The 25,105-nt window shown below is 51.2% G+C and overlaps 1 protein-coding gene across 8 annotated transcripts in view; it reads left to right on the forward strand.

The window, feature by feature from the left end:
* LOC141977382 (serum amyloid P-component-like) overlaps positions 1-25,105 on the forward strand; it is a 59,907-nt gene that overhangs the window by 29,694 nt on the left and 5,108 nt on the right. The window contains exons 1-3 of one of the 8 annotated variants that reach the window (XM_074938842.1): positions 12,568-12,582; positions 18,618-18,875; positions 20,292-21,244. The exons of 2 other annotated variants lie outside the window; for them this stretch is intronic. In XM_074938842.1, coding sequence (XP_074794943.1) covers positions 20,354-20,905 — 552 coding nt within the window. In that variant the 5' untranslated portion in view covers positions 12,568-12,582; positions 18,618-18,875; positions 20,292-20,353 and the 3' untranslated portion in view covers positions 20,906-21,244. Of the gene's footprint in view, positions 1-9,042; positions 9,504-9,901; positions 9,913-12,467; positions 12,587-18,617; positions 18,876-20,291; positions 21,245-25,105 lie in introns of those variants that run through there. 5 more of the 8 variants (XR_012636210.1, XR_012636209.1, XM_074938843.1 and 2 more) reach the window with 5 other exon arrangements.

A 25,105-nucleotide genomic window follows, 5' to 3' on the forward strand; every position in this document is an offset into this window, starting at 1 on the left:
AATCCGCCACTGAAATTTGACTTGACCACCCCTCTGTACAGAGTGGGGGAGAGGGGGCAGCCGGGACAACTGGTGTTGGGCGCTGGCACATGGACTGTCTGTTCCTGAATGGTGTAGCGCAGGGGAGTCTGCTGAAAACTCGACTTCTGGTGGCACTGTCTCATGCGCTGTGTATAAGACAGAGAGCAGATTCCACAGCTGAGACCTGTGGTCATAGAATCATAGAAGGTTAGGGTTGGAAGGGACCTCAGGAGGTCATCTAGTCCAGCCCCCTGCTTGAAGCAGGACCAATCCCCAATTTTTGCCCCAGATCTCTAAATGGCCCCCTCAAGGATTGAACTCACAACCCTGGGTTTAGCAGGCCAATGCTCAAACCACTGAGCTAACACTCCCCCCCAAGGGTCGCCTGTGGGAGGAGTGGGGGGATGAGCAGGGCCTGGAATGGGGTCCATCTAGGGAGTGGAGAGAATGGGGACTGGAATCCTGCCCTGCCCCAAAAAATCTGAATTGTTGCCACTCTCTGACAGGGCCCCCTGTGGCCCCGTACCTGCTTTGTGGCCCTGGCCTCCACCTGAAGTGATGGTAGCAGGCTTGTGTTGCATTGAGCATTGTCCACACTGGTGTTTGCCATCATATTGTTATTCTGGAAGGCATTAATGGCTGCCACCAAGGTGTCTTTAATCTACAAATAAGGCCCTACTTAATTTGCTATATTGTAGATCCTGCAATATTAGGCTTCCACTGGAATTTTGATTTTAATTAGCTTACTTTGCACAGGCCACAATTTTGCATACATTTAGAGGTTTGCAACACTGTACTTTTTTCCCCATTGGTACAGTAGAACGCCATTTATCTGAGCTGATAGTGGCTGGGGCTCAGTCTGCCAGCCCCGTGCATCGTGGGCTCCCTCTGTGAGCCCCGCACATTAATGACTTTAATAAAGTTGCAGCAAAAAGTCTGATTGTCAAAAAATTCGCAGGCCTAACATAATACGTGAGTGTTTATATTGTTCTAGCAAATTTTTCTTAAATAGGTCTTCTCTGGCTTTTCCAAATTACTGCAATTAATAAGGGTCCATTATTACTTTTCTCTGATTTTCCATGTCTTGTCTGAAACTCATTTGCAATTATTTGACAATCATCCTGCAATTCAAGTAGGGTTTTTATCTATAGATCATTTACAGACCTGGAGGGAGTTGATGGGTGTGCTAGGTACCCTTCATTTGGCTTGAGTGGAGGGAGCAATGAAATGGTCCTTTGTGGAGAAAGATATAAAATTAACCTGGCGCACATTAAATGGATAAAAGCTGCCTGAAAGGTCTTAACATGTAATTGTAAACAGCGAATCATCCCTGAGCAGGTGTGTTTCTAATGGGGTCCTGTAGCAATCTGTTTTTGGCCAGGTCTGCACAACCACTTAGTTCAGTATAACTTATGTTGCTCAGAGATGTGAATAAACCAGGTAAGTTACACTGACCTTAGCACCAGTGTGGACAGTGGGAGAGCTACTGCCCCTCATGGACATGGATTTATCATTCATGAGCACATCTTATCCAGACATGCTGCAGTGGCGCAGTGCGACGCTGTAGTGCTTCTAGTGTAGACTAGTCCTAACATTTTTATGAATGACCTGGGTAAAATCATCACTGATAAAGTTTGCAGATAACACGAAAATTGAGGAGTGGTAAATAATGAAGAGGACAGATCACCGAGCATTGTGGATCACTTGGTAAACTGGGTGCAAGCAAACAATATGCATTTTAATATGGCAAAATGTAAATGTAGACATCTCATAGAATGTAGGCCATGTTTCTACAACATGGGACTCTATCCGGGGAAGCTGTGACTCTGAAAAAGATTTGGGGGTCAGCTGGGGGTCACTCCCTGTGCGATGCTGTGGCCAAAAGTGCTAATTCGATCTTGGGATGCATAAACAGGGGAATTGCAAGTAGGAATAGAGATTATTTTACCTCTGTACTTTGCACTAATGTGACTGCTGCTGGAATCCTGTGTTCAGTTCTGGTGTCCACAATTCAAGAAGGATGTTGATAAATTGGAGGGGGGTCAGAGAAGAGCCATGAGAATGATTACAGGATTAGAAAACAGGCCTGATAGTGATAGACTCAAATAGCTCAAGTTACTTAGTTTAACAAAGAGAAGGTTAAGATTACAATCTACAAATACCTACATGGGGAACAAATATTTAATAATGGGCTCTTCAATGTAGGAGAGAAACACCATCCAATGCGTGGAAGTTGAAGCCAGACAAATTCAGACTAGAAATAAGGTGTAAATTTTTATGAGTACAGGTAATTAACCAGGGGATCAATTTACCAATCCTAACATATTGTAGCATAATTCTCTAACCAATTATATCCCACTACCCTAATTAACTTACACCTAGCAAAATTAATTATACAGCAGACAGAAAAAATTAGAGAACCAGACAGATTAACAATAGAAAAGTGGAGGCCATAAAGATAAAACATACAGAAATGAGGGTTTCACAACCACAACTATTGTAAAGTGATTTCTTGCCTGACAGGATGCTATCAAACTAAGTTTTCTTTAACCATCTTTCTCTGGAGGTGATAGGAATTATCAGGACAGGATTGTATTCCTAACAGCCCAATAGCACCTTATTTCAATGTGACTGGTTTGGAATGTGAGGATGTGACTGGTCGCTTCCCAGCTTATGGCTGCCTCTGTTGCTTAGCCAAAGGCCTTAGCCTAAGAACAGGGCCTCAGACTGTCACAGTAAGAGAAGGCGCTTACACAGGCAGACAGTGATTTTGATTCTTTCTTTTATACCCCTAACTAGCCAAGTGATAAGAATACACCTAAGTTCTTAAAGTATGGGCCTTTACAGGCAGGCCTGAATATCTATATCCTAACACTATTGTTTGTTCCTGCTGAGTTCAAGGGAACAGGACTCTGCATGTTCTTGGTAAATAAACAGGATTCCTGGACTCATGGAATCAATTTCTCCTCCTAACGGAAACAACCTGGCAAGGTCCCAAACACTGGTTAACCTCTTGGGTCAAAAGGGGCAACAATCTACTCACTAACCTTAGAAAAATAGGGTTTATTGATGGGAAGCAGCCACCATGTTTGCCCAGAGGGTTTTTTTATTTTCATGACTGCAGAGAGTTTTGTGACTTCAGTAAAATGATGTACGATCCCAGAAACAAGGGTTTCAAGAGCAAAGGGGAAGGTGAGAACCAGTTAGGAAGGAATGGGCAAGGCAGGTAGATCAGATCCCGGATGGAAGGGCCCTGGCAATGCAGGCAGATACTCTGTGTCTCAGAACCCAGGAGTTGCTCTTTGGAGACTCTTCCACTCAGTTCATCTGGGGTCTAATCCAGCCGTCACAAACAGCAGCCTGTTGGGGACTATGGTTCTAGGTCATTTCCCTGAAGTTTCCTAGCAGAAACCACGCTAAAGGGAATGGCTGCTCGAAGGGAGGAAGGGAATCAGACCTTTCCCCCTCTTTCTGTTTGCTAATAGCCCTTGAGCAGGGTGCGATTATCTCTGATTTATTTTCTATTTCAACTTATTCCCCAACTAGTTCTTGGCCCTTAGTCTGGAAGTTCAGGCGGCGTGGGTAATTTGATTGGACACACAGAACTCCGGATTTGATCCTGTTCCCTGATTGGATCAGAGAAAAGCTCAGGTCTGTGAGTTCAGAATTTGCTTTCCGCAAATATATTCCACTAGTTGCTTAAAATTCTCTTTCCACGCCCATTCAGGCTGGCAGCGCTGTCACTTGGTTATGCACAGGAAGCAAAGCAGCACCAGTGAATTCCGTGGAGCATTCATTGGCTCTGCTGAGTTATTCACCCCGCACTAAGCAGTGAATCCTTTCTCTCCGAGGTCTGAGCTGGAAACAGGCTTGTTTCACTGAGCGGAAATGCCTCTCTGCAGCCTGGGCACTCAGCGCGCCATCGAACCTGCCACCCCTCCCCCACCCCGCCGTTCAGAGAGCGGATCTGAAAACAGCGGGGTTATGAGAACCTCATGGCTGGGGCACAAACACAACAAGGTTATGGGAATCTGTTAGTTGAGACACAAGCAAACCAATGGGAGAGGCCAGACAATTTGTCCCTGAGCTCGTCACACTGTCCCTCTGCTAGTGACTGGGGCTCTGGGAAAGCAGCAAGTCGCTCTGCCTCTGGGTCACAGCCCCAGCCCCAGGTGTGTGGGTCTGTCAGGTTGTGTCAGTAACGCACTGACACTATCTTGGTGGAGCTGCTGGCCACTGCTATCCTTGGTTTGAAGGGGCAAGCAGCTGAGTGCCTGCGCTCTGGGTTGCTGCACTAATGTGGAGACAGGGCTGAGCTCCCATTTGTGGCTGGCTCCTGAGAATGATACGGAAGCTGCTGTGGCTGGTTCCTGGCTGAGGCCCTCATGCTCAGCTCTGGACCCCACAGTACCAGGAACAGGTTGACCGAGAGGAGCCACCGAACACTCAGGGGGCAGGAGGGGCAGTGTTGTTGGGAAGGGCTGAATCGGCCTAGCTTGGCCCTGGGGAGGCCTGATAAGGGCCTAACACTGATGAGTGACTGGGGAAGGCCCAGGGTTAGTAACCAGGAGCAAATATTAGGACAGGAAAGGGTTAGGCTGATTGTCAGGACCCGCCTGGCTGCCAGTGGGGTGAAGGATGTGGAGCTCCCTGGACTCCACCACACCTGAGCTAGTGTACAAGTGGGGCTGATCCTGGCCTGGCCCACAGGGGAGCAGCAGCTGGGCTGTCTGATGGGGTCACAGCAGGGCCATGGCATCACTCACTCTCCCCTCTATCCAATTTCACTCCACATCCTTTCCCCTCCCAGGAGGAATGTCCTAGATCCTGTCCAGGGAAGCGGAACCAGCTCCAACTTCACAGGCATTTTAGGGTCTGATCCAGAGTCCACTGGGATCAATGGAAAGGCTTCCAGTGACTTTTATGGGCTTTGGCTCAAGCCTCTAATGACTGTGGTTTGGGCCAGGAGGAGCTTCATTAACTAAACCCAACAGCAAGCAGGTGCCGGCTTGTCCATAGGCCACCTGGGGAAGTATTCATAAGCACCAAATGCTGGAAATAAAAGGGAGTTTTAAATGACATCCGCAGCATGGTCCACACACCAGCAAACTTGCCAAGGACTCTCTAGTTCAGGGTTTTATACTGCTGTCCATCACCATAGTATCTGGGCTCTCACAGTGGGGAATTAGCTCATATTAAGCATTGCCACTCATATACAGGATCTCGCATGTTTCTCTGATGATGGTCATTAATTTTTACATCTCTGCTCCTTGCTGAGGTCAGAATGCTGAGCTGGTGACATCACAGTCATTCCTATGGCAACAAGCTGATGTCATAAAGAGAGGATTGAGCTTATAGCAGGTTCAGGCAGAGGGAGAAGCCTGGGACAGAGGAAGCCCTTCTTTAAAGGCAATACCTGCCCAGGCAATATGGGACGAGAGAGGCAGCAAATGTTCCTGGTTGTATAACAAGTTCTTGGTCTGTATTTGCTCCAGCAGGTGAGTGACTAACACCAGCAGCGCTCAGTCTCACCGGCTGATTCTGATCAGGGGTGACTCAGGCGAGGAGAGAGAGTGAATGAAATGTGATGCCAGGGAATTATGGCTGCCCTGCTCCTGGGGAGCTCTCAGTAGCACTGCGGAGCAGCTGGCTTTCCTCAGGGCACCTCAGGGAACACACCTGCTCACTCAGGAGCCTGAGTGGCTACAATTAAACTCCAATGCCAGCAGGCCGTGGGGCTGGGAGACACTCAGAACCTTTCCAGGGCCGGGCCATGCAATGACCCCGAACAGGATTAACTTCTGCAGGTTTGGGGTTCAGAACCTTGGGATTCTGCTGTGTGGAAGGGGCAGGATCTGCCAAGAGGCCAGAGTGCCTGGGAAATTACTCGGCCCAGCGATCACCCCTGCAATAACTGCCTTGCTGTGTAGTCTGCATCCAAACAGCTGGCTGTCAGGGCTGTGATGCCCAGGGTGTTGTCAGGCGGACCCGAGGCTGGCAGGGCAGAGACCTCCTTGCCAGAGGTCTGCCCCGTTTGCTCCACCCCCAACCCCAGCCTGGACACGCGGCAGCCGCTGGGAGATGACACAGTCTGTGCACTCCCCCCATGCAGCGTGTGCGAGGGTCTGCCCTTAGTGCAGCAGCCGGCATCTCTGCAGGGCTGGGTAACTGGCCCGAAGTCCGTTGGTGCCAGCACCTACAGTTTTCTCTGTAAAAGTCCCCAGGTGCCTCATTTCTGCTGCTAGGCAGGTGTGCTCTCGGCTCAGCCGCAGCAGGGTTCGCAACAAGGAGTTCCCTGCCTACCCTATCTGTGTGGCCTGCTGCGGGGGGCATTCTGAAAGCCACCTAATGCTTGGGGAGAGGACAAGGAGGCAGCAGCAGCCGCCTCCCTCCTAACCTTAACCCCAGGGATTGGTGCGCTAGCCTGGAATGTGGGAGCCCTGGTTTGATTCCCCCTTTCCCCCTGTCTGACAGAGAGAAAGGATATGAACTGGGGTTTCCTCCTCACAGGGGGTGCCCCTCCCACCCGGCTATAGAGTCAGTCTGACCTGCTCTCTGGCCCAAGGCCGATTCAGTTATTTACACAGTGGAACAATTTCAACAGGTGAGTTCAGGGCAGCACATTGTTATGTAGCCCAGTGGCAGGGGTGCAGTGAGGGAGGGGGCCCAGACTCGCACCCTGGCTCCTGACTGCAGCTGGGTGATGTAACCCAGACACCCCTCCATCATGGCTAGGACAAATTTGAATGGTGTTGTGACCTGGCTCACAGGGTTGCAACGCCACCCAAATTTGGGGTGGCCAGGCAGGTAAACTGGGGCCCCTCCTTAGCAAAACTGCTGTTCAGATTCCTTCTCCAGCCCTAGATGCCTAAGTCCCAGGGAGGGGCAGGGCTTAGGACATCCTTCTCCCTCTGGTCTGTTTAGGTGGCCTTGGGGGTGCCATTCTCAGGTGTCTAATGCTTCCTGTGCATTGTGTAGGGAGCCCAGGTACCTAACTCAGGGCGGCTAGACATCGAAACATTACGCACGGCACTGCAGAGTGTTGCAATGGGCCTGTGTTGAGAGCAGGTAAACAAGAGGAGACTGGGCCCAGAAATCAATGGACCAAAACTGGCATGTCAGAAACTAGGCCTAATGAGTGGACACAATAATGTGAGGATGGAGGCCTTGAAAAGAGACTTTGAGGGGGGCTCAGAGATGGCTGGGAGATTCCTGATGGAAGGGCTGGTGGGTCCCTGCTTCGCTCCAGAGACTTTGTCATTCGGGAACCTCGAGGGTCATCCTGACACTCAGGCCTTGGCATGCCAGTGGGGATGCCTGCTGTGATTGTTGGGCCTACAAAACATATCCTGACTGTGAGCTCAAATAGGAAAGGTGAGTGAAAGGTCATAAGATGCCACAATAACCTATCATTTTTGCCTACTTGGCCATTAATCATGACAAATAGGTCAAGTTATTTGTGAAGTTGAATGTTTTAATCAGGTGCAAGAGAACCAGGCAGAGAAACTGGATTAGTCTAAATCCAAAAGGCCATGCTGACGGAAGCCACGGACTGTTGAAATGATGCTTGTTTAAAAACAGATGATGTGGAGCCAGAAGTTGAAACGAAATTGGTGTGTTGGCTCTTAGGCCCAGAGGGAGGACAAACTAATGAGAGAAATGGGCTATTCCACCCCCCATTTCCTGTGTGGGTCCTTAGAGAAAGGGACTTTTGGGGGGAAAGAACAGAAGGAACAGCTGGCAGCTACCGGCACAAGCTTTACCCTTGTGGCTGCCCCCCACTGTTTCCTGGCGCCCAGGGCCTTTATCATCCTGTTCCTGAGAGAAGTCCTGAGGCCAGAGTGGGCCAGCATGAGGGGCCCAGATGACATGGCCACCCGACCAGCTCCAGCTGAATCCCAAACACCACCTGGGACGACCGTTACCACCATCTTTGATACTATCTGAAAGACTGTCAAACCAGGGGGCTTTTCCTTCTAAACCCGACGCAGCAACAGCTCCTGCCCATCTCAACCAGCTCTCTCTCTTTTCATTTATCCCCATCTTCAACACTGCCTCAGAGACTGTCAAGCAACAGGGATTTCCCTTTAAAACGCTCTCCAGCTGAAGGGAAAGGCAACAAGGGATGTGACAGCGTGACTTCATACTTTATATTGCAAAGGCTTTAACCATGTTTCCTTCTTTTCTGTATCTTTAATAAAAGCTTAAAAGGATATTTTAATGGTGAGTTTGCCATGGTACTAAGCAGGCTGCGGTCTCTATATACACCCCCAATCCCTCAGACCTTGTTTAACACTATTTAATGTTGTTTCAGTGATAGGGGTATGTTAACACATTTGACTCATTTATTTCATCTAAATCAGAGGTTTTAAAACTGGGGGTCAGGTCCCCCTGGGGGGCACAGAATTTGTTCTGAGGGGGAGGGGGGCATGAGAAGCTTTAGGGAAAAAAACTTACTGCACACATTTTGCCCACAGCAGTGAATAACTCTTGAGGTTTGAGGGGGGACAGGACATTCACTTTAGACTCTGGCAGCTGTTCAATATGCCATCCTTACTTCTGCCCTGCTGCTGGCGGTGGCACTGCCTTCAGAGCCGGGTGCCTGGCCAGCAGCTGCTGCTCACTGGCTGCCCAGCTCTGAAGGCAGCACTGCTGCTAGCAGCAGGGCAGAAGTAAGGGTGGCACAGTATGCTTACTATGTACTTAAAGGGCTCTGTTTGAATCAATGCCCTGCTGTTTTTAATATTTAGTGAGAGTTGCATGTTGATTTTTTTTATCGATATATGAACTTGTGTGGTGGGAGGAGGGGGTGTAAACTGCAACAGACACAAAGAAGGGGGATGCGATCAAATACGTTTGAGAAGCACTGAACTAAATGAATGTAATAGGCCTGACCATCACCACTGCACCAGCGAGGTCCCCAGCCAGATATCTGTGAGATCCTGCTCTGTCTTCCCTCCCTCATGTGTCCCTTTCCATCCCTCACTTTCTTCCTCCTGGCCTCTCTTTTCTCTCTCTCAGCTTGTCACCTGATCCTGAGCCCAGCTGCACTGCACGGCACCTGCACGCCCAGAGAAGACGTGTAACTGTTGATAGTCGGAGGGCACGTATTTTGAACACACTCCCCACAAAAATATAAATACAAATATAAACTCTGGCCGAAATTGGGGGTCGGGGGAGGACGGGACACATGACCCTGCATGCTCTCCCCACACGTCGCCTCTGTGCATGACAAGATGAGGCAGTCCTCCCCAGCTCTGCCCAGCCTGAGAAGTTCCAGTGAAGGAGAGGGACCTGACCAGCTCAGCCAGATGGAGTCCGGATGGAGGACTGTCTGACAAAGTGGTAGACTCTAACCTGTCTCTCTCTTGCCAAGGGGCTCTCCTAGGTTTTGAATGAGCTTGGTTTACAGAACCGATTGGTAGCAATGCCAAAATGCTTCATGCCTTCTTTTGACACTTTTTCTCTTGTGTATCTTGATCAACACGTTTCCAGTTTTTTGCATGAATTTCCTAGTGTGTTTGCCATGGGACTAAGCAGGCCGAGGGCTCTGCACTCAGAACCCTGAACTGTGTTTCGAGCAATCCACCTGGCAATTGGTGCAGCCTGCTGGGCTCTGCACCTCCAGGGCTCCCCTCTACCACACCTGCAAATATTTGCTTTCAATAGCTCTTACTCATTAACCTGTATGGGCCAGGAGGTGTTCTTTGCCCTCGCACAGCTAGTGCTGCCTGAGGAGCAGGGGATATAGCACCTGCATCTGCTCAGCCATTCACTTCCTTTGTGCATTCCTGCCTCCTGGCTCTCCCCTTGGGTTCGCTGTGCAAGGGCTGAACATGGAGAAGTAGCTGCTTTGGTACCTTGCCCTCCTGGGAGCCGTTGCACAAACAAGTAGGTGATGTGATAGGCGGGCTGAGCCCTGTCTGTTTGTCTGTCTGCCTTCCAAACAGTTGACAAACATTCCAGGAAGCTATAAACACAAACCCAGGGCCAGGCCCATATCCCAGAATGAGCTGCCTGCTGCAGTCCCTGCCCCAGCACAATGTGAGCTCAGCCACTCTGCACCAACGGCTGCTCCTCTTCCTGGGTAGCTTAATGTGCTCAGTGCATCTGGCCCACCATTGGCCCCTAGAGTCAGGGGTGGCAGGTTTGTATAATTTTTGGTGGTGCCCAGAACTCGTCCCTGCCCAAACTCCACCCCCACCCCAACTCTGACCCCCACCTTCCCAAGGCTCTGGGAGGGAGTTTGGGTGGGGGAGGAGGTCTGGGGTGCAGGCCCTAGGCTGGGGCAGGGGATTGGGGTGCAGGGTCTGGGTGGGAGTTTGGGGATGGAAGCGGGTGCAGAGGGAGGGGGTGCAGGGGTGAGGGCTGTGGGGTGTAGGGTGAGGGCTTTGGGGTGTGGGAGGGGCTTATGGCAAGAGTAGGGGTGTAGGGGGTGAGGGCTCTCTCTGGGGCTGGGAATGAGGGGTTTGGGGTGTTAGAGAGGTTCAGGGCTGGGGAAGAGGGTTGGAGTGCAGGGGGATGAGGGCTCTGGCTGGGACTGGGGATAAGGTGTTTGGGGTGCTGGAGGGGCTCGGGGCTGGGGTAGAGGGTTGAGGGTGCGGTGGGGGGGGTGAAAGCTCTGGTTGGGACTGGAGATGAGGGGTTTGTGGTGCTGGAGGGGGCTCAAGGCTGGGGTTGAGGGTGTGGTGGGGGGGTGAAAGCTCTGGCTGGGGGTATGGGCTCTGGGGTGGGGCAGGGCTGGGGATGAGTTTGGGGTGCAGACAGGCTCCTCCGGGACAGGGGCCAGAGAGGAGGACTCCCCCAAGCCCTTTCCCTGCCGGCGGCAGCAGCAAGCTCTCAGGGAGGAGCCCCCCTTTCCTGCCCCCCCAGCAGCACACTCCCCCCACCACTGTCACTGCATGTGCTCCTAGGGCCCCTCTCAGGTCCAGGAATCACCCTCGCCTCCCCTGTGGTGGGTGCTGGGGGGAGCTGCATGTGCCTCCTCCCCTGCTGTTGCCCCTGACTGTACCCTCACTGGGGGCGAGGGATGGGGCTGCCCCTTGCCCAGCATGGGGCAGGAGCAGTGACTGCGGGTGGGGGGTCCTGTGCTGGTGGAGGGTCCCGCCGGAAAAGAGAAGGGTCTGAGGTGGAAGGGTAGGCTCAGTCAGTCTGTCCTGGCAGTCGAGATGGCGGCACTAGGACCCTGTGGCAGCAGTTGCTGCAGGGAGGCAGCATGGAGCTGCAGGGCACAGGCAGGGATGCTCTGCTCCGGGGCCCCCGGGAGGCAGCAAGCAGGGGCCGGGGGACGCTCGGGGGAGGGGGGCGGCAGGTGGGCCGGGGGGACACCCAGCCCCAAATATTGGTGGAGCTGGGCTCCTGGGCTCTGAATATTGCTGGTGCCAAGGCACCACATGGAGATATAACTTGCTGCCTATGCCTAGAGTCCCTGCAGCTGGAGCCTTGATTTGTGTATGAGCTGATTGAGCTGTGCCACACGACCATGGCCTTGGCGCCCGGTCATGGTGCTGCAGGACCTAGTCCTTGGGCTGGGGTCCTGGAACCATCGCACCGAGGGTTCCTGGAACATGCTTTGGCCTCACACGTGTACTCGCCCTGGGAGGATGTGTTGGGGATTGGGGAGTGGGGTGGGAGTATTCGTGGGGGGAGGAGGGAAGCTCACGGGGCCTTCAAAAATATTGGTGGGGGGAGGTTGGAGGAAGGATCCTGCCCCTCCAACGAGAACACAAGCAGCAGAGAGGAGGGAAGGCAGCTCAGGTTCGGGGAGGGGTTGGTCCAGCAGCAGCAGCCACAGTGTCTGGTGACATTCCTGGTCCGTGGCCATCAGGGAGGCCAGTCACATAGAATCACTCATAGAATATCAGGGTTGGAAGGGACCTCAGGAGGTCATCTAGTCCAACCCCCTGCTCAAAGCAGGACCAATCCCCAATTAAATCATCCCAGTAAGGGCTTTGTCAAGCCTGACCTTAAAAACTTCTAAGGAAGGAGATTCTACCACCTCCCTAGGTAACGCATTCCAGTGTTTCACCACCCTCCTAGTGAAAAAGTTTTTCCTAATATCCAACCTAAACCACCCCCACTGCAACTTGAGACCATTACTCCTTGTCCTGTCCTCTTCTACCACTGAGAATAGTCTAGAACCATCCTCTCTGGAACCACCTCTCAGGTAGTTGAAAGCAGCTATCAAATCCCCCCTCATTCTTCTCCATACCTGGAGAGAGGGCGGGGGTAGGGTGGGGAGGGCATGCCAGGCACAGCTCCTGGAGATCCATGGGCCCTGTGGCCTGGTCCCCTGCCCCTCATGGGTGGCAAGATATGCCTCATGAAGTACCATTTGAAACCTCAGATTTTGCTGGTCAGTATTGTCCTGATAAAATGTGTGTGGCAAGATTGTAGGTGAAGTTATAAGATTCTCCTGTCTGGTATTTTAAACACATGTTCCACAGCCCTGTTCCAGCAGAAGTCAGCCAACAGGTCTATCCTACACAAAGGAGTGTGAGCGTGCCTTAATTTGCATTTCAGCAGGAAACAAAGACATCACGGAGGAAGGGAAACAAACAGGTGAGGAGAAGCCAGCAGGGAACATCCTGCCACATCGACTCTTTGTCTCCTGGTGCCCAGCTGGAAATGTTTTTCAAGAGAGGGACTGAAACTATAACAAGGAGGGAAAAACACTCTAAGGGACCCCGCCCCCCCCCCCCCCCCCACTCATCGCATTCACTGCACCTGAAATGGCAAAGAAAGCATTCGTTGGACGCTGGCGGAGGGGTCCTGACCTGCAGGGTTTGGTCAGTTATGCTGCTGAAAGCATGAGGTGAGACACTTTGCCTGAATCTGATGGAGTTGATTAAGTTGGGCATTAGTAAACATCTTGTCTTTATTTTTCTTGTAACCATTTCTGACTTTTAGGCCTAGTGACTAGTACTCACTTAAAATCTCTCTCGTTGTGGTTAATAAGCTTGTTTTATTGTTTTATCGAATCCAGTGTGTTTAAATTGAAGTGTCTGAAAACTATTTGAGATGATAAACTGGCATATTGTGCCCTTTCAGGAATAATGGACTTAATATATTTGAACTGTCCAAGAGAGGGCTGGGCAGTGCAGGACATACATTTCTCGGGGTAAATCTGAGACTGGGGTTGTGTTGGGGTCACCCTGCAGTATAACCCAGGGTGGTGAGAGCCAGCGTGTAACCTACATGTGGCTGGCAGGCTGCAGTCACACACATACCGGGTCAGACCAAAGGTCCATCCAGCCCAGTATCCTGTCTGCCGTCAGCGGCCAATGCCAGGTGCCCCAGAGGGAGTGAACCTAACAGGTAATGATCAAGTGATCTCTCTCCTGACATCTATCTCCAACCTCTGACAAACAGAGGCTAGGGACACCATTCCTTACCCATCCTGGCTAATAGCCATTAATGGACTTAACCTCCATGAATTTATCCAGTTCTCTTTTAAACCCTGTTATAGACTCATAGATATTAAGGTCAGAAGGGACCATTATGATCATCTAGTCTGAACCTCCTGCACAATACAGGCCACAGAATCTCACCCACCCACTCCTGCAATAAACCTCTCACCTATGTCTGAGCTATTGAAGTCCTCAAATCATGGTTTAAAGACGTCAAGGTGCAGAGAATCCTCCAACAAGTGACCTGTGCCCCATGCTGCAGAGGAAGGTGAAAAACCCCCAGGGCCTCTTTCAATCTGCCCTTGAGGAAAATTCCTTCCAGACCCCAAATATGGCGATCAGCTAAACCTGAGCATGTGGGCAAGATTCACCAGCCAGATACCCAGGAAAGAATTCTCTGAAGTAACTCAGATCCCACCCCATCTAACATTCCATTACAGGCCATTGGGCCTATTTACCATGAATAGTTAAAGATCAATTAATTGCCAAAATCATGTTATCCCATCATACCATCTCCTCCATAAACTTATCGAGTTTAATCTTGAAGCCAGATAGGTCTTTTGCCCCCACTGCTTCCCTTGGAAGGCTGTTCCAGAACTTCACTCCTCTGATGGTTAGAAACCTTCCTCTAATTTCGAGTCTAAACTTCCTGATGGCCAGTTTATATCCATTTGTTCTTGTGTCCACATTGGTACTGAGCTTAAATAATTCCTCTCCCTCCCTGGTATTTATCCCTCTGATATATTTATAGAGAGTAATCATATCTCCCCTCAGCCTTCCTTTGGTTAGGCTAAACAAGCCAGGCTCCTTGAGTCTCCTTTCATAAGACAGGTTTTCCATTCCTCAGATCATCCTAGTAGCTCTTCTCTGTACCTCTTCCAGTTTGAATTCATCCTTCTTAACCATGGGAGACCAGAACTGCACACAGTATTCCAGATGAGGTCTCACCAGTGCCTTGTATAACGGTACTAACACCTTATCTCTACTGGAAATACATCGCCTGATGCATCCTAAGACCGCATTAGCTTTTTTCACAGCTATATCACATTGGCGGCTCATAGTCATCCTGTGGTCAACCAATACTCCAACGTCCTTCTCCTCCTCCGTTACTTCTAATTGATGCGTCCCCAGCTTATAACTAAAATTCTTGTTATTAATCCCTAAATGTATGACCTTACACTTCTCACTATTAAATTTCATCCTATTAGTATTACTCCAGTTTACAAGAAGAAAAAGAGTACTTGTGGCACCTTAGAGACTAACCAATTTATTTGAGCATAAGCTTTCGTGAGCTACAGCTCACTTCATCGGATGCATTCAGCTGTAGCTCACGAAAGCTTATGCTCAAATAAATTGGTTAGTCTCTAAGGTGCCACAAGTCCTCCTTTTCTTTTTGCGAATACAGACTAACACGGCTGCTACTCTGAATCCAGTTTACAAGGTCATCCAGATCCTCCTGTATAATACCCTGTTTATGCATCTGTGATGTTCCCCTCTGGTGTTGTCTGGACCGGTGATCTGCTAGGTCACTCTAATCCTTGACCCTAGGAGCCAGCCTTACCCTCCTCTGCTGTGAAAAACCCCACTCCTGGGCTGTTCACGCACAGCCTCTGGCATGTAAGCTGCTCCTTGGATTGTGCAACCGAATGACACTAGCCAATATCTCTAGTCCCAGACACAACCCTAGGAGCCTCCATCTTGCAGTGTCCAGTTATGCCCGCTGGATGCTGCAAGCTTATATGAGTTTGTCAATTTAACAAAGAAATTGATATGTACCAGGCTTGTTGTCCCAAGGAAAGTCTCTGACATGCTTCAAACCAAACGCACTGCTTCAGGTAGAATAAACAAACAGATTTTTTAACTATAAAGATTTTAAGTGATTATAAGTCAAAGCATAACAAGTCAGATTTGGTCAAAGGAAATAAAATATATGGGGGCAGCAGCTCAGGGGGGCGGCTATATTGCTATGGGCTGTGAGGCCACCCTGCCCCAAGACGCAGAGTGGTCTCGCAGACTTGGCCGTGGGACTATAGCAACCATTACCCCATCCCAAAAGAGGATGGGGCATGCATGCCCCATGACAGGAGGCTATAGGGAGCTATGACTGAGTCTGCTCTCACCCCAGTGCTGGGATGGCAGGGTTATAGCGGGCTATGGACGAGACTGTCTCCTCCTACTGCTGAGATGGGGAGGTTATAGGGGGCTATGACAGAGCCTGTGCTCACCCCAGTGCTGGGATACAGGAGGCTATATTATATACATAATATCTATATAATACATCTTTAATAATGATCTGGATGATGGGATTAATTCCACCCTCAGCAAGTTCACAGATGACACTAAGCTGGGGGGAGAGGTAGATAGCATCCAGAGTGACCTAGACAAATTGGAGGATTGGGCCAAAAGAAATCTGATGAGGTTCAACAAGGATGAGTGCAGAGTCCTGCACTTAGGACGGAAGAATCCCGCACTTAGGACGGAAGAATCCCATGCACCGCTACAGACTAGGGACCGACTGGCTAAGCAGCAGTTCTGCAGAAAAGACCGGGGGATTAAAGTGGACAAGAAGCTGGATATGAGTCAATAGTGTGTCCTTGTTGCCAAGAAGGCTAATGGCATATTGGGCTGTATTAGTAGGAGCATTGCCAGCAGATCAAGGGAAGTGATTATTCCCCTCTATTCGGCACCGGTGAGTCCATACCTGGAGTACTGTGTCCAGTTGTGGTCCCCACACTACAGAAGGGTTGTGGACAAATTGGAGAGAGTCCAGCAGAGGGCGGCAAAAACGATTAGGGGGCTGGGGCACATGATTTACGAGGAGCAGCTGAGGGAACTGGGCTTATTTAGTCTGCAGAAGAGAAGAGTAAGGGGGGGATTTTATAGCAGCTTTCAACTACCTGAAGGGGGGTTCCAAAGAGGATGGAACTTGACTGTTCTCAGTGGTGGCAGATGACAGAACAAGGCGCAGTGGTCTCAAGTTGCAGTGCGGGAAGTCTAGGTTGGATATTAGGAAACACTATTTCACTATGAGGGTGGTGAAGCACTGGAATGGGTTACCTAGGGAGATGGTGGAATCTCCATCCTTAGAGGTTTTTAAGGCCGGGCTTGACAAAGCCCTTGCTGGGATGATTTAGTTGGGGTTGGTCCTGCTTTGAGCAGGGGGTTGGACTAGATGACCTCCTGAGGTCTCTTCCAATCCTAATATTTTATGATTCTATAGGGAACTATGGAAGAGCCTGCTCTCCCCCACTGCTGGGATGGGGGAGTTATAGGGGGCTATGACTGTGCCTGCTCTCACCCCAGGGCCCAGAGAGGGGTTGTCACAGTCTCCACCAGTTCATGTTTATTGTGACTGTCAACAAAATGGGGGTCAGGAAATGTTGGAAGGGAGAAAACACTTTGATCAGCACCTTGTGGAAGAGGGGAGTGTCACAGGTGTCAGGGGACACATCTGTCCTAGTAGGACCTCCCACCCTTCTGCGGGGTCCCACACCACCGAATCCAGCGCTGATGCCACATTCATGCCCCAAACCTGAACCAATGTGTGAGAAGAGGCTGGGAGGCAGGGATGGCTAACACCTCTGATGTCCCCTCGCCAGGGAGTGCTGCCCTGCAAGGCCACTGTGCTCCCAGGCTGATGGGCTGTGACAGATTAGGTGCCCAGGACTGTCCCAGATCCAGCAGCTCCAGAGCTATAGGCATGAGAGCTCCATTCCCTGGGAGCTGAGACCCACATGAGGTTACCCCTCCCCCAGTGCCCCTGGACATAGATCTGTCATGGGGAGCCCTCCCCCCGCAAGGGCACCTGAGCCCATACAGATCTACCCCCAGTCACCGGAGCTGGGGAAGGGAGAAGTTGCTGGGAAGGGCAGCTCAGAAACAGACCCAGCAAGAGCTGAGGCCAATGGCTGCAGCAGAGCCCTGGGGATGCAGGATGCATGACTGACTGGTCTGTGGAGCTTTACCTGCGCTGACTGGCTGTTCACTCCAACCCCTCCCTTGCAGTCTCTGCACCTCAGCTTACTAACCCCCCTGCCCGTTCTCATTCTCCTCCCCTTCCTCTTTGTTTAGCTAATCCCCTCCCAGCCCAAAACACCCCCCAGGAAACACAAAGGAAGAAACAAACAAAAGAATCATGGCTTGCCCATGCCCTCCAGAGCCGCAGATCTGCCTGCACATCATGGCCCACCCCACCCTGCCCTGCGCCTGGCTGGTCTCTTCAGGTGTGAGCTCCCCTGCCTCTTGGCGCATGCCCATGGTATGTGCCACACTTTAAGCTGGGACGCTGGTCTCTGGAGGCACAGGATTCTTCACTGCTTTGGAGAGCACAACCACTCAGGGCCCTGTGTGTAACAGTGCTCCGCCTACAGTGTGCCTCTGTATCACGATAACCCTCACTAGCAACAGGGAATGCAGTGGGGGGTGTCCAAAAAGTTCAACCACTGTGAAAGTTCAGTTATCGCTGTAAGAGCTTCGCACGCCCTTGTGTGTATCCCTTCCATCTACCCAGTGCAGATGGACAGATAGGAGCTAGCTGTGCTCCAGCTGTGCACTAAAGAGAGCAGAATGGCCACAGTGGCACAGGCAGAGGGTTGGACTAACCACTCGAGTACAACTCCACCCGACCCTCTGGGTACCTCCCTGGGCAGTCACGAGCCACCACAACCAGAGCCACACTGCTACCATGTGCCTGTCTCCCCACTCTCGTTAGCACTACAAAAAGTAATTTTCCCTCTGTTGATATTCACCCCTTCCTGTCAACCGTTGGGAATGGGCCACATCCATCCTAATTGAATTGGCCTCGTTAGCACTGACCCCCCACTTGGTAAGGTAACTCCCATCTTTTCACGTGCTGTATATTTATACCTGCTTACTGTATTTTCCACTCCATGCCTCTGATGAAGTAGGCTATAGCCCACAAAAGCTTATGCCCAAATAAATTTCTTAGTCTCTAAGGTGCCACAATGACTCCTCATTGTTTCTACCCGCTCTGAGACTCACACCTCCCAGCTGCTGTGTACACGTGCACTTACTGTGCATCTGTTCAGTGCCCAGCCCAGTGGGGCTCCAGTCTCAGTGGGGATCTCTAGGTACCACCATAAAATACTAACAATAATAATTAATAAATGGCCCCCAGAGACCTGTGTTTACATCACAATCTCAGCTTTCATTTCTTTCAAAAAGTAGGTTTTTAGCTCTCATGATTGCAGAGAAAAGATTGAAAAGATGGCCTGAGTGTAATCAACACAGCAACACCTTCCTGAGTCTGCAGAGAGCCTGAGATACTCACTCTCCAAAGGGGACCTACTCCAGTCATCTCAATGGAGTGTAAACTTCCAGCCCCACAGCTCCAAGCCCTCCACCCCAACCCCAGGATTGTGCATGTGGCAGAAGGGGAAGGGTGAAGTGATCCCTTCCCCTAGCAGATATACCCCAGCTTCTGGGGTAAGTATTGGGGGGGGGGTACAGAGGAGTCTGTTTGGTGGGGAGTGGGGCCCCTACTGCTGCTCCTGGGGGAAGAAAGGGGTCTCTGCCTGCGAGAGTAGTTGTTAGCCGATGGCCAAGGATGTTTGGTGAGGTGCCAGCTATGCCCGTTTTATACCATCTGTGACTTTAACCGCTAGGACGCACTGTCCCTTCGCGGCGGGCAGCCCGGGCTAGGCTGACGGATGCCCCAAGGTCCTAACCACCCGTGACTTTAACTGCTAGAGCTCAGAGCTCCTTCGCAGCGGGCAGTCAACTCTGACTGACAGGTGCCCCAATGGCAGCACTAAGAGCCTCTCCACACCCGTGACTTTAACTGCTAGAGCTCAGAGCTCCTTCGCAGTGGGCAGTCAGGATTGACTGACAGGCGCCCCAAGAGTTTGCCCCGTGGAGGCGGCACAACTCAATGCTAGGCTCTTAGTACTCTCACCTAATGGCCAGGCTTCATAGCCAAAACGGCTGAGGTTCTTTAATTGTGTTGGCTGCTTTACAGTAAACCAGAGAAACAAGTCAGGCTTATGCACAAATGGTTACCAAAATTTATTAAACTAGATTCTAATCATGTGGTTACAAAATTGCTAGTGCCTACTTATTTAATTGTAGAGATGTTACACACACAAACAAGTTATAAAACTGAAGCCACAATCCCAAAGAAAGAAAACAAAGTATAGAGCTCTATTTCAAAATATGTGTACACTAAAGATAGGAGATCAGGTGTGGGTGCTTCTTACCCTCCTTGCATCTCTGGATTCCAGTGGTGCCAAGCCAGGATCGGTCACTCAATTCCGCGGAAAGACGAATAAGGGACAAGGCTTAGGGACCCTCTTAGCTGCAGAAGCCTTGGGAGGCTGTCACTTATCTGACCAGCAGATAGATAGTGAAAAGCACTCAAAAATCATGGTGCTGTAGGTCCCCTACTTATACCTCTGTACTCCTTTATTCTCTTTCTCCTTTCTTATGCCAAATTGGGGCTGGTCTGTCTGGGCGAGGCCAGCTCTCGCAAGAGTAGTTTACACTTGCAAGGGAGAGAAACAATAAGTTTCGACTACTGGACATTCCTTTTATTAGGGTAAATATTTTCCCACCTAGGATGTTGGTGTGTGTGGTGGATGGAATGAGTGGGGGTGGGGCCTCGGAGAAGGGGCAAGGCAGGGGCAGGGCAAGGGTGTTTGGTTTTCTGCAATTAAAAAGTTGGCAACCCTACCTGACAGAGCTGTGTACGGTGGGGCGAGAATAGCAGGGGAAGGCCCAGGGCTGGAATAGCAGGGGGAGGCCTGAAGCTGGACAAGCTAGCCACCTTGGAAACATTAGAATGAATTGCCTTAGACTGTGAGCCTGATAGAGAATCCAGCCTTTTCCTCTCACTTCTCCACACAGATCTCTGTGGGCAGGTGTTTGTTTTTCCAAAGGAGTCTGCTGATGCCCATGTTATCCTGAACATGAACAACAATGGTACTCTGCAGACCTTCACCATGTGTCTGAGATATTTCACTGACCTGACCCGGGCCTTCAGCCTGTTCTCCTATGCTACCAGGGCCAGGGATAACGAGATCCTCCTCTACAAAGACAAGCCCGGGGAGCTCAGCCTGTATGTTGGGGGGGAACCGGTGACCTTCAAAGTCCCAGAAAACAAAGGCACAAGCACTGGCTGGGAGCATGTTTGTGCCAGCTGGGAATCCGCCTCAGGTATAGCCGAGCTCTGGGTGAACGGGAGTCCCTTACCCAGGAAGGGGCTGAAGAAAGGCTACGCTATCAACAACCAGGGTGTGCTCATCCTGGCGCAGGATCAGGACTCCTTTGGGGGTGGATTTGATGCCAAGCAGTCATTTGTAGGGGAAATTGCTGATGTGTACATGTGGAACTGTGCCACCCCGACTGTTGCAATGCAGGCTGCCAGCTATGATTCGCAGCTGCCCCACTCCATTGTGGGCTGGGGCAGTTTGCAGTATCAAATAAAGGGTTACGTGGTACTTAAACCCATGCTGGCATAAGGGTCCTATTGAAATGCAGCCTTGCCTTGGGAACAGGGGCCTGGCCATCCAGCTCCAAACCCCATTGGTGCATGACAGCGAATAGTGATGCACACACTCCAGCGGCATCTGAGCAAAACTAGCACCAACCTCTGCTCTTGTGAATCCTATGGGAACAGTGTGAAATCAACCAATCCCTAGTGTTTGTGTCATTTGAGCGTTTACCTGTGTCTAAAGCCTGGTCTACTTCTGTATCCCAATAAATGAGATGATCTTCCCCCCTGCAGCCTGTGGTGTATTGAGAATCCCAGCACAGCCCCACTGGGCGCAGTCTAAGAATGGAAATCCGGGTTGTGACCCATTGTGTCAGTGGGCGCTGAGAATTCTGGGTTCCTAATGTTCACGGCCACCACAGGAGTCAGTTCTTCCTTGTGAGAACCAAACAAGAGGATCCTGTTCAATATTAATACACACACCAGAACCTCACAAACAGTCCCCATTCCATAGTGTTACAGGATCCCCGGGGTACAACCTGGAACTGGGGTACCACTGTGCCCCCTTAACTCTCCAGCCTGGGCTGTCTCTCACAATGCTTTGCTAGTAACAAGCAGCAAACCCCTCTAGGTGCTGTTATCACTCAATACAACAGCATGTGGAGCCCCACACCCAGCTAGATTGCATGAATGCTCCCCGAGCCACTCACAAATCACACAGAGAAAAGTACCAGCAAATCTCCCAAGCCCCCAGCCTTGCACCCCAGAACTGTACTGTCTTGTCATGGTCAGAAGCCTGACCAGTGTAAATTCATTATCCAGTCTGCCCCTTCCTCAATGTGGAGTGGACACACAGTAGCTTTTAGAGTAGCAGCTGTGTTAGTCCGTATTCGCAAAAAGAAAAGGAGGACTTGTGGCACCTTAGAGACTAAAGGGGGAGGGCTGGATGCCTGTGTACCTGAGTGCAGGGTGGCGAAGTTCGAACTGCTGGTGCAGAGCTGTCAGTATGGGCTGGTGGAACTCCTCCTGAAGACCATTTACAGTGACAAAACCAAGTATGGTGTCTACACTGACACTTTGCTGCAAAAAGCTCTCTGCTGCTCGTCATGGTGGTTTTATTTTGTCAGCAAAACAGGAGAGTTTTGTGGCCAGAGGACACTGTAGTGTGTTCACCTCCACTGTTTTGGCGACAAACGCTGCCTTTTGCTAACAAAGCTGTGCAGTGTAGACAAGGCCACAGTGTTCACTTTGCACATGCAGGATGCTGTGCATTGCCAACCCAGAGCTCCCCACCTGGATCCCTTCTGTCCCAGCACCATCTGAAATGCCATCCAACCTGTTCAACCACTGGCTAGCACAGCCAGAACCCTGTGATTGTGTGACGAACTGGGACTGTTCTTAATGTTTCCTCTGAATACTGTAGGTGTGCCTCAGTTTCCCCTGTGCATTTCTTAAGTCTCTAGGTGGTGGGACAAGGGGATGTAATTGTTGCAGAGCAAAGGGCCAGTGTACATAAATGGCCGACACTCTGTCTCCTGGCAACTGATGGCCTGGGCCCTTCCCCCCTGCAAGGTGAGAGCTAAAGGGTTGGAGAACAAAGGAATCAGGTGACCTCCTGGTCCAGGAAAGGGACAAAGCCCAGAGGAGGAGGGGCTGGAGGGTGAGTCAGTTTGGGGTGGCTGGGGACATGGAGTGAAGTGCAGACGTGGTTGTCTGGCTCACTGCCCCCCAAAATGGACCCGGCTGAGGGGTCCTGTTCTCTGTACCTACAAGCTCTGGTTTAGACTGTGTTCCTGTCATCTCATAAACCTCTGTTTTACTGGCTGGCTGAGAGTCACGTCTGATTGCGAAGTTGGGGGGCAGGACCCTCTGGCTTCCCCAGGACCCCGCCTGGGTAGACTCGCTGTGGGAAGCGCACAGAGGGGCAGAGGATGCTGAATGCTCCACGGTCAGACCCAGGAAAGTGGAAACTGTGTGAGCTTTTTGCCCTGAAGACAGTCTGCTCACAGAGAGGAGACTTCACCCGAGTCCTGACTGGCTTCGTAGGGAGTAGTTCCAGAGCATCGCCCAGGGACTCCGCGACAGTCTGCACAAGGAGTAAAGTCTCCTGACGCTCAGTTAGGTTACAGGAAAACAGAGGACGGATTTCTAAGAGCCTGAACAGGGAATGTTCCCTCACCAGGTGGCCAAAGGTGTTGGCAGATATGGGACAATAGCTGTACAATTCCATGGAACAAGAAGATTGTTTGCACAAAGGTCATTTGAAGTGCTGTGTTGACTGGCACGAATCCTAGTGTTGTTAAGAACTAGAGACAAGGTGGGTGTGGTAATATCTTTGATTGGACCAACTTCTGTTAATGAAAGAGATACGTTTACACAGGGCTCTGTGTCAGGGCTGGGAAAGGTTCTCAGAAATTGTTTAGCATGAGGAGTTAGCATGTTGTAAGAGACCATTCAAGGTGATGCGGGGGAGTTAACCCCTCTGCAGTCGTAGGATACTCCCACATCAGCATCAACTTCCTGGACACTATGAGCAGCTTCAACAAAGGAATCCTCCAGGAAGTTATGTACAAGAAACCCACGGATCACCACGCCTACCCTAATAGCTGCAATAACCAACCCAGAGACACCAAGGAATCTGTTATCTACAGCCAGGCTCTCAGATACCACAGAACATGCTCCGAGGAGAAAGTCCAGGATACACACCTTAGCACACTCAAAACCGCCTTCACCAAACAAAGACACTCCACCAGAGAAGTAGCTTGCATCATGGAATGGGCTGTCCCAATACCCCAAGAGAACATCCTTCAATATGGAAAAAAAAATTCCCTCCAACTGCGCCCGAAGTTGTCATCTACCACCCCACCCTGGAACCCATATGGGGTATCATTAAACAGTTACAACCCGTACTCTATGGCAGTGGGCTCCAACCTTTTTACCCACATGATCACTTTTTGAATTTAAGATCAACCCAGGATCTACCCTGCTCTTTCCCTGAGGCCCCGTCCCTTCCCTGAGGCTACGCCCCACTCACTCCATTCCCCCCTCCCTCCATGGCTCGCTCTCCCACACCCTCACTCACTTTAACCAGGCTGGGGCAGGGATTTGGGGTGTGGGAGGGGGTGCAGACTCTGGGCAGGGGCCGAGTGGGAGTGTGGGAGGTGGCTCCTGGCTGAGCCTGGGGCAGCGAATTGCAGTGCAAGAGTGAGGGGTGCAGGCTCTGGGAGGGGGTTTGGATGCAGGAGGGGGCTCCAGACTGGGGCAGAGTACTGGGGTGTGGGAGAGGTGAGGGGTATGAGCTCTGGGAGGGGGTTTAGTGCAGGAGGGGGCTCCAGGCTGGGGCAGTGCTGGGGTGCGGGAGGGTGTGTGAGGTGCAGGCTCCGGCCAGGAAGTGCTTACCACAGGCAGCTCCCAGGCAGTGGCGCAGTGGGGCTCAGGCAGGCTCTGTGCCTGCCCTGGCCCCACGCCACTCCCAGAAGCAGCAGGCTGCTGGCATGTCTCTGAGGTCCCCGAGAGTGAGGGAGGGCAGGGGGTCTCTGTGAGCTGCCCATGCCCACAAGCGCCGCCCCCGCAGCTCCTATTGACTGGTTCCTGGCCATAGCAGCTGCGGGGATGGTGCTGAGGGCGGGGGCAGCGCACAGAGCTGCCTAATTCTCCCCCTAAGGGGCCTCAGAGACATGCCAACAGCCAGTTGCCTCCGGGAACAGTGTGGGGCCAGGGCAGGCACGCAGCCTGCCTGAGCCCTGCCATGCTGCAGGACTTTTAGTCACCAGAGATTGCGATCAACTGGAAGAGGCTCCATGATCGACCAGTCGATTGCGATCGACCGGTTGGTGACCACTGCTCTATGGGGATCACATCCTGAAAGAAAATTTTCCCACCCCCACCCCCACCCCCTTCTGGCCTTCAAACAACCCCACAACCTTGCCAAGCTCATCATCAGGAGCAAGCTCCCCACAGTCCAGGACACACTAACTCAAAGTGGCACCAGCCCCTGCCAGAACAACAGATGCAAAACCTGAAGACATATCTCCACTGCTACAATCATCAACATCTCCCACAACACACCTTTCAAGATCCCAGGGTCCTATACATGCCCATCACAATATGTTGTACATCTCATCAAGTGCACTAAATGCCCCGATATCAACTATGTGAGAGAAACCCAACAAGCACAACAAAAACTCGAAAACTCACACAGGAAAACTGATAAATGACAAACACCACA

This window comes from Natator depressus, chromosome 24, assembly GCF_965152275.1.
Source record: "Natator depressus isolate rNatDep1 chromosome 24, rNatDep2.hap1, whole genome shotgun sequence".
Lineage (NCBI taxonomy): Eukaryota > Metazoa > Chordata > Testudines > Cheloniidae > Natator > Natator depressus.